Source organism: Eschscholzia californica, unplaced genomic scaffold (assembly GCF_041429995.1).
Source record: "Eschscholzia californica isolate CP2 unplaced genomic scaffold, dmEscCali1.0.p SCAF_3, whole genome shotgun sequence".
Taxonomy (NCBI): Eukaryota; Viridiplantae; Streptophyta; class Magnoliopsida; order Ranunculales; family Papaveraceae; genus Eschscholzia; species Eschscholzia californica.
The window spans coordinates 60354485-60363877 of record NW_028238420.1 but is presented as its reverse complement, the minus strand read 5'-3'; the positions used below and the strand labels follow the sequence as shown (position 1 = coordinate 60363877).

The following is a 9393-nucleotide window of genomic DNA, read 5'->3' as shown; positions in this document are numbered from 1 at the left end:
TTGTTAACCAAAAAATATATATATATATATATATATATATATATTTGCGTTTTTTACAAAAAAAAAATATAAATTTTGAAATTTTAACCAAAAAAAATATAGCTTGTTTTTTTAGCTTAGAAAAATTTAAAATTGAGTTTTCAGTCGAATTTCCTGTTATTTCTTCTCCACCTTCATAATGGTGGCCGACAAAATGTTATCGTCGACGACATTGTTTTTTGATAATGGTTGTCGACAAATAGTCAGACTGGTCTGTCAGATTCAGATCAAAGCCGAAGCAGGGCCCTAGATAAAACCCAAGCTGACCCGTCATCTGTACGGGCCAGGCCACCCTAAACGGGCCGGTTCCGGGCCATCCCACACTAATAAGCAACACTACTCAATAAGTGGAAGACTTCTAAACTTCTTGGATTGGATTGGATTGGATCACAACTATAACTAACTTAACCGTCAAACTTATATGCCTTCTCAGATTGAGTTCCAAATTTCAAATTTCCTCCAAAAATGCACATTCAAACAGCTGAAACAAATCCATGGCTTCATAATCACAAACTCTTCCTACCTAAATATCGAAATCTCATCAAAATTTCTTCGGCGAAGTACAGAATTCAATGGTATGGATTACCCAGAGGTCATATTCTCTCAATTTGATCAAATTTATCCTCACAATATCCTTCTCTGGAATGCCATGATAAGAGGGTACTCTTACAATGGCCCAGATCGGAAATGCATCAACTTGTTCGATAAAATGTCGCATAGAGGAATCAAACCCAATAATTATACATATCCATATGTTTTAAATTCTTATGGTAAAATGGGTAATTTTAGAGATGGGAGAAAAGTTCACTGTCGAATATTAAAAGAGGGATTTGAAAGTATTCTTAATGTGTCGAATTCGCTATTGAATTTCTATCTAGTAGTTCAAGATTCTGTTGATTTTCATGAGATGGGTATTATGAAAAATGGAAATTTAAGTGATGCAGGGAAACTTTTTGATGGTATGGCTGTTAAACCGATAGAAATGTGGAATCGAATGATCTCGGCTTATGTTAATATTGGTGCAGTTGAACTTGGAAGGAAATTGTTTGAAGAAATGCCCCAAAGAGATACAGTTTCATGGAATGCGATGCTTTCGAGTTATACTAGAGTTGGGGATGTTAAAAATGCTAGAAACTTGTTTGATCAAATGCCAGAGAAGAATGTGGTAACTTGGACTTCATTAATAGGTGCGTATGCTAATTCAGGAGATTTTGAATCCGCAATGAGATTTTTCGAAATAATGCCCGAGAGAAATGTTGTTACTTGGACTTCAATGATTTCGAATTGTACACGAAATGGAAAATTTGAAGAAGCACTCAATCTCTTTGTTCGTATGCACGTACAAGATATGAACTTAGATGGGTTTACTTTTGCTTCCGTCCTTTCGGCTTGTACCCATTTAGGTGCTCTAGATTTTGGAAAATGGGTTCACTTCTCTTTGATGAAAGATTGGTTTAAATTAGGTGTAATAGTAGGAACTGCACTTATAGAAATGTATGCTACATGTGGAGATGTTGACAGAGCTTTCAATATCTTCATCAAGATGGGAAACAAAGATGTTTTCTGTTGGAATGTGATGATCAGATCATTAGCAATCCATGGAAGAACAGAAGATGCTGTCAAAATATTCTATGTAATGAAACAACAAGGATTGAAGCCGAACGACTTCACACTTACGAACATATTGTTTGCTTGTAATCATGGAGGTTTGGTAGAAGAAGGCAGGAAAATTTTCTATAATATGAAGACGGAATTTGGAGTTGACCCGAAACTGAAACATTATGGCTGCTTAATTGACTTACTAAGCAGAAATGGGCAATTAAGAGAAGCTTATTTGCTTGCAGAAAAGATGCCATTTGAGCCTGACATTGCTGTTTGGGGAGCTCTGCTAGGAGGTTGCAGGTTGAAGAATGATATTAAGTTAGCAGAGGAGGTACTGGAGAGAATTGAGGAAATAAAAACTGATGATTCGGGTGTTTATATATTGGTTTCGAATATTTATGCTTCGTTGGGTCAGTGGCCAGAAGCTGCAAGTGTAAGAGAAAGAATGGAAAGTAAGAGCATTTGGAAGAAAGCTGGGTGCAGTAGTGTGGATTGCCAATGATGAAGGTGCCAAAAATTGCTCCACTCCTCGAGACAAATTGGAACGATATGTTTGATCTAACATCAAACTGTCCAGGACCGAACAAAAAATCCCCGTAATTTGTAGGAGGCGACAAATGACTCAAGACCTAAGGAAGGGATGCTTCCATCATTGATCTTGCTTATATTTTGTAAATTAAAGGGGAGCGGCATAATCAATTCAGTTGATTTACATATTAGTAATTTTCTTCTGAAGCAGCAGATTTGAACTTTGCTCTCCGCAGTTGGAGAACCACACATTTTACAACCCAAACAAGGTAGGGTGAACTATTCGATCTAAATGTGTAAAACCTCTTAATTCCATTCTTCATTGATTGACATGAGACCATTCATATCTTCATAAAATTGCAGGAGCTTCAAAGATGAGGTAAGAAGTTTGCTTAAACTTCCTTGAAAACCAATTTCCCTGCTTTGGGGCCTAGGGTTTCTTTTTTATTCAATTCATATCTCCTCGTGGAGTGAGTTTGGTTGCCCCCTCCAACCTTCTAAAATTTGTAAAATTCTGCGAAAGTATTAATGCAGGTAACATTTTCTTTAATGCTCCAAAGTTTTCCACCACATCAAATTAATATAGAATTTCTGACAGGAGTGGCGACTTGCAAACTTGACATCTAACGCAGGGAACTCTGATCCGTAATAGCCACGACCCATAAGTGAGTTGGCCACAAGCACACAACCTGTGGCTACAACCTTCTCTTGTGAAAGACTTACTTGGTAAAGTAAAGGAAACAAAAGAAAACCAAAAGTACTAATTTCAGAACCATGTCCTCTTTTTCTAGCTTAACATTGGTGGCACAAGAAGTTCTTCTGAATTAAAGATTTCCACAAAAGCCCTCAATACAGCACCACATTACATAACCAGATAAAGTTTACAACACTGAGCTAAGATAGTTCATATCAGAAGATTTACCATCCTAAAAACATTATATCTTCAAGAAAACGCAAAGAGCAAAAGTAACAGTACCTATGTAATATATGTCAACAAGCAAACCGATATATAAAAAGCACAAGAACATAAATTGTATTAGGACTAAGTGCGCAGACTGCTTTAACAAATTATTGGTTAAGTTCTTGTCGAACGACTACCTGCAAAACTTGATAATCTCCATTCAAACCAATCACTTTTCTATTTAATACCATGTCCAACTGCAACTAGATCTACAAATCCCTGAGCCTTTTCATGAACTGATCAAGTTGAACTGGCATCTGGAAAGTTGCTGCGGAATTGTGGAGATAACTGGCCCATATCTCTGAAAAGGCAAAATGTTCATAATTTCTCTTTTGCAAGGCATTTAAACAAGATAAAAACTGAAATTTGCAGGAACTATGTTAGTCAAGTTTTAGCTAATAAGATATATCGAACACTAGGTTAGACATTGGTTGCATTTTCTTCAGTCGTTAGTACCTCGAATGCCATAGAATTTATTTGCCTAAGAAAACCGAGTATATGATGTGAAACGGAATTTTCATGATCAAGGTACTTAGTCCCACATTGCTTAGGAAGACCTCCCAAACCTGGGTTTTATAATGTAACAGTTTGTCTTGCATATCGGCTATTTACGGTGGGTTTGGCGCCTAAAGGTGTAGAAGCCTGGGGTCAACTAGGCAGGCCCATGCAAAGTGTATCGTGTAAACCTACGCTACCGGGCATGGGTTGTGCCTAAATCAAGGACAATATGGCTGGAAGGGGTGAGTGTTACATAAGTATACCCCTCTCTCTCATATTATATTTCAAATTTTCCTTTTTCTGTTGTTCAAAATGTCTTTGCTCTCTGCCACTAGCATGTACATCAGTGCATGTACATTGTTCTTACAGTTAAAGCTATTATATCATCCAGCTAGCAGATATGTCCATGTTAAAAACTACAAGAATAGAAAGGAAAAATAACATGATTGTCGTACCTGAACATTGTCATATAGTTCAAAGAGAGGCACAGCAAGTAGTTTTAAGTTCTTGGGGACAGCAAAGTACTCCCTTTCCGACAGATGAACAAGGAAAAGCTTCTTACACTCCTGGAACAAATATATTTTGCCACAAAGTGAGAGAAAGTTTCAAAATGAAGATGAAATCAATATTCTCTGCGCTTACCAACTGTAATACCCTTCCTTACCTTCGGTTTAGCAATGTGAGGAGGACAGTATGGGTATAAGATCGTTTCGAAGTTTGGTCTCCACCACATGGCTACACACTCACCAATCTGCAAAAAATATAAAAAAAAAAAATTGAGAACCAAAATCTTCGAATAAGGGTAGGCTGGGGAGCATTATCCACTTTTTTACGTCAAGAGCTAGCTTCTATCAGCTGACCCATATTCAACCAGGTAAATTGTTTACAAACAGAAAAACAACAGCCAAGAAGTATACCTGCCAATCTGGCTGCATACCGGGCGAGTTAGCAGCAAGTTTGCTTGACAACTTTCTTTTCAAGCCATCGATTTCTGCAGTTTTTGAGAATGAATCAATACAAAGATAAGAAACCAAAAGAGAACTGGCGTTACTCGTAATAAGAAATAGTATAAACAATACTCAATAGCTATTGATACCATTTTCTCCTGGCTTTAAACGCCCACCGGGAAGCTTGCAGAAAGTGTTTCCAATTTGGAGAAGCAGTATATGAGGATGATTATGCTCTTGCACCTGGAAAGAGAAAGCCTGGTCATAACCTCATAAAAGATGATGACATTTGTTCACATACCCACTGGAGAATTTACGATTTACATCAAGGGGGACTAAAGTAGACGGAATTGCGGAAAAATTTTGTTAGATTTTCATCTAAATTTTGGATTCTTCCCATCCAAACTACATTATAATAATCACTTCAAATGGGTGTGACGTGAACAAAGGACATGACCACATCGACAATGTGGAATCGGGTATGTACTAATCACATTTGATCGAGCATTTTGTGAATCAGGTATGTACTAATCACATTTCCTAAAGTTGAAGTACTCTTATTTGTAAGCTTGTAAGTGGGTCATCAAGTAGAAGCCTCAAACTCCATAAGAACTACAAAGTTAAATTATATGAAGAAGAAGAAGAAGAAGTAAAAGAATACTAACCAGTAAAATCGCTTCAACGCTGGTTCTCATTCCTTCTTTCATATAACTGAGAAAAGAAAACATAAATAACATTTAATCTGATTAAACCTCAATTTCTATCGCTATGAAGAAGGAAAAAAAAAACCCTAGAACGGGAGAACTGGTTATGAAGAGTGAATAAAGAACCTCTTAAACAAAAAAGAATAAAGATTAAACGTCAAATATAATCTAGGGTTTTTGAGATGGTTTAGTAGAAAGGAAAAAAGGACGTACTTGAGTTTCATACGAGCGAGACGATCAGCAACAGAAGTATCTTTCTCCATCTTCGGTTCTTTAGTTCCGAAGGTGTAGCTGGAGAGAGGGTATACATTCACTGCCGGCGGTGTCACCATTATTCTCTTCCAACTTTTTCTCTCTCTCTCTCTCTAGGATTTACTCTTTCTAACTATTCGCTACAAGACTCTCTCTCTCTCTCTTGATTCTCAAGGCCAAGGGGTATTTGTTGTGTGAGACTTTGGGTGACCGGTCTAAGGGGAGTTTTTTTTTCTGTTGAAGAGTGGGGAGTTCGATCCTGACTCCTGAGACTTCGTTTTTTCGTATTGTGAAGGGAACAAAGACCGTTTTTGCTCCCTCTACACTGTCGACTTGGATTATATATCCAAAAAGGTCCGCTCTCGGCCATTCCACACGCCAGACAAGGGATTTACATCTCCTCCAAAGGGAGTATACACTTGATATCCTTCGTTACACTGGGATGTCTTACTATACCCTCAGACAAGGGGACTAGGAAGTGAATTGATAGACGGAGGGGCCCTCCTGTTGTCGTTCGGGTGACTTGCAGGGCTTCCGTCAGCTCCGACCAATGTCGCCACCTCTCGATGGGAATGATCCTGCCTGATCGTCTAGATCCATCGTCGAATGTCATCAGATACTTCCTTCCTTTCTTGTAATCCGCACAGGTGTGTCCACACCTCCCTGAGTGGACGAGAAGATTGTTCGGAACAACCCCTAAGCAAAGCCACCTTTACGTTGTACTTGAAAGCGGTCTATTACTTAAAACAATTTCAATATTCTTTTTCCCGCCAATTCCAGCTACATAGGTCTACTGTGAAGTTTTATTGGAGTCCACTTGTCCAATTTTCATCACACTTCTGAAATCGACCGGTTGAACTGATTTTGTTTACCAATTTCAACTTCAATAATTGGGAGAAGATTGTAGAGTTGAAATTAACGAGGCAGACAGATTTCAAGCCCCTTTAGTAGTGGCAATAAGATTTAATTGTGTTTTGTATACGGAAATCAGCTCAAAATCACTATATTTTAAAGACAATTGGTATGATCGTAGCATTTAACCCTAATACATACTAGTATTTATCTACCTAAGAGAAATGATATGGGCACCACATTTTTCTTCTTAAAATGCCAATTTGGCCACTCCCATTTCATCAAAAAAAAATTTGGCCACTCCCAATCTTCTTTGACATGGTATGGACTATGGACTTAGCATTTAAGCCTTGGGATGTCTAATAGAATTTGTCTTGATTAAGGAAAATCAATAGGAAGTTTTTGGTCCCATCAATAGGGAGAGTCAATATTCACAAAGAGTAGCCTATTAGCTCTATGACACCTGCAACAAAAGATTTCACAAATTTGGGCCAACAATGCAAGTAGTTGAAACAAATGATAGTTGTAAAGGCAGAGAGGTTTTAAAGAATGTCGAAAAAAAAAAAAGCATTATGATATACATTAGTCCCACAGTTTCGGTGAGTACTATGCAAATAATTAAGGAGAAAATCGAAAATGATTTGACTTGGTGTTTCCCAAATTCCCTCTGGACATAGGTCAAAATTTCTATTACAGTATATTTCCATTTTTTATTGTGGTTAATCTATAATTAGTGTGTCATGTTTTTCCTAATTATTTGGGAATTCAATCAAGTGTCAATTAGTTAATGGTACAGTTTTATTTGTCCACAAATTCAATCAATTCACTCATTTCTTTTCCTTCATTAATTTTACCCAATAATTTCCATGAAAAGCTCATGGTCCCTCTTCATTTGATTTAATTTCTTTTGATCTAAATTCCAAAAAAGAAAAAAAAAGGAAGAATAAAACTTCATGGTTTTTATTTGAAGTTAGTAAAAGAAAGGTTCTTGCTAAAATTTTTCTTTCTCTTTCTTTTTAATTTTAAATCTTGCGGAGAACAAAAAGAAAGAAAAGAGAAAATGTCGTTCACTGGAACTCTTGATAAATGTAATGCATGTGATAAGACTGTTTACGTCGTCGATTTACTATCGGCTGATGGAATTTCTTATCATAAATCATGCTTCAAATGTAGCCATTGCAAAGGAACTCTAGTGGTATGTACAAATCAATCTCTATGATTTATTATTTGTTTTCGACTATTCATGTTTCAAGACAACAATATTATAGAAATGATTATTATAACAACACCAATAAATAGACAGTGACATATTAAAAGGGTTGTGGTTTTCGTCGATTACTTTTTTATTTCTTAAAAGTTCTTTTTTCGTGACAGATGAGCAACTATTCCTCCATGGATGGAGTTCTCTACTGCAAGACTCATTTTGAGCAGCTATTCAAAGAAAGTGGCAACTATAGCAAGAATTTTCAAGCAGGTAAGAAGCTTAATTTTGAAATTCCCCTTTAATGGGCAATGCTAGACAAAATCTCCCAAATTCACAACTCTTAGCCCTAAACTGCAATCATCCACAATCTCTCATACTGATGTTTCCCAATCCAATATTAATCTTATAACTTGAATAAATCAATATTTTATTTTTGTTTTTGGTTGATATTGCAGTTCCAAAGCCTGACAAGCAAAATGAACTGGTATTCTTACAAACTCACCCTAACTTCAATTAATTTTCTCTTTTTTTTTCCTCATTGATTCTAATTATATTTTTTTCTTTCTTATATCTAATAAGAAATATTGTTTTGGGGTTTTTTTTTCAGTCTAGGACTCCTAGCAAACTTTCCTACCTGTTCTCTGGGACCCAAGACAAATGTGCCACTTGCAACAAAACAGCTTACCCATTGGAGAAGGTATAATGCATTCTTTTCACTTTTCCTTATTATAACATTGAGAAAACTACATGTTTCTAAAAGATTTTTTAAAGAAATACTTGTATAGAAATTGGATTTGTATGATATGTTTATAAAATCCCAACTTTCCAAAGATTTTAAGACAAGTCTTGCAAACTACATTTCTGTATTAAGCATAACATACATTGTCGGATGAAACACTTTCTCAGTATATTTTCTAAACCCTAGAGTACAAAATTTCCTGTTTTTTTTTTTTATGAGAGTACAAAATTTCCTGTTAAAAGGATAACAACAATTTGCTACGAGCGGAATGACACCTAAAAAATTTCGATTGTTAGTTCTGATGTGAATATTTCTGCATGTAAAACTAGTTTTAACCCTTCAACAAAAAAAAAAAACTAGTTTTAACCATGTCTAGCATTAAAACATTGTTATACTTGTGTACTTTCAGCTTCAAAACACTTGATTAAGAGCTTTTGTACTTAGTTACTATGCTAACATCAACTTATGTGAAAGGTTGTGCTCAAGTTGTATCATTTAGAAAACTGAGATAAAATTAGTGGATGTGGGACTATTCTCAACCTCCATCTTAACAATATAGAAAGAATAGTTATAGGTTGACCAAATGAGATAACTGTCCAATTTTACATGATGATTAGCAAAGCATCTTGACAGGTTACTGTGGAGGGAGAATCTTACCATAAGTCATGTTTCAAATGTTCTCATGGAGGATGTGCACTTACTCCTTCATCTTATGCTGCCTTGGATGGAATTCTTTACTGCAAGCACCATTTTGCTCAATTGTTCAAGGAAAAGGGAAACTACAATCATCTAATTAAATCAGCTTCCATTAAGCGTAATGCTGCTATGGTTGCAGAATCAGCATCAGACTCAGAACCGACAAACGATGGGGAACCAGAATCAACACAAGATCAATCTTAAATCGTTCGTAAAATTTTACCACAACTGTTTTTGCTCATTTTCGGCTCCGAGTATTTGCTAATATAAAGAAGAAGAATAAACTTTGAGTGTATTTTATCTTTTTCGCCAATCTTGTATAAGTTTAAACAATATCTCATATATAATGTTAATTTCTCTCTCTCTCTCTC

The 9393-nt window shown here is 36.1% G+C and overlaps 3 protein-coding genes across 3 annotated transcripts; 2 read left to right on the top strand and 1 right to left on the bottom strand.

The window, feature by feature from the left end:
* Positions 1-419: 419 nt before the first annotated feature.
* On the top strand, positions 420-2739 carry LOC147552693 (pentatricopeptide repeat-containing protein At3g29230-like). The gene has a single exon (XM_086666283.1). It carries the CDS (start codon positions 461-463, stop codon positions 2141-2143), a length of 1683 nt encoding a protein of 560 aa, XP_086522409.1. The 5' UTR covers positions 420-460; the 3' UTR covers positions 2144-2739.
* A 261-nt stretch (positions 2740-3000) lies between these two features.
* On the bottom strand, positions 3001-5844 carry LOC147552692 (pre-mRNA cleavage factor Im 25 kDa subunit 2-like). The gene is made up of 7 exons (XM_086666286.1): positions 5493-5844; positions 5241-5286; positions 4725-4818; positions 4546-4619; positions 4293-4379; positions 4084-4194; positions 3001-3431 (listed from the first exon to the last, which is right to left on the bottom strand). The coding sequence occupies exons 1-7, from the start codon at positions 5609-5611 to the stop codon at positions 3360-3362; spliced, it is 603 nt and encodes a 200-aa protein (XP_086522412.1). The 5' UTR covers positions 5612-5844; the 3' UTR covers positions 3001-3359.
* Positions 5845-7165: 1321 nt separating this feature from the next.
* LOC147552691 (LIM domain-containing protein WLIM2a-like) lies at positions 7166-9383 on the top strand. Its single transcript, XM_086666285.1, has 5 exons — positions 7166-7578; positions 7758-7857; positions 8043-8071; positions 8195-8284; positions 8960-9383. Exons 1-5 carry the CDS (start codon positions 7444-7446, stop codon positions 9224-9226), a joined length of 621 nt encoding a protein of 206 aa, XP_086522411.1. The 5' UTR covers positions 7166-7443; the 3' UTR covers positions 9227-9383.
* The last annotated feature ends 10 nt before the right edge of the window (positions 9384-9393 follow it).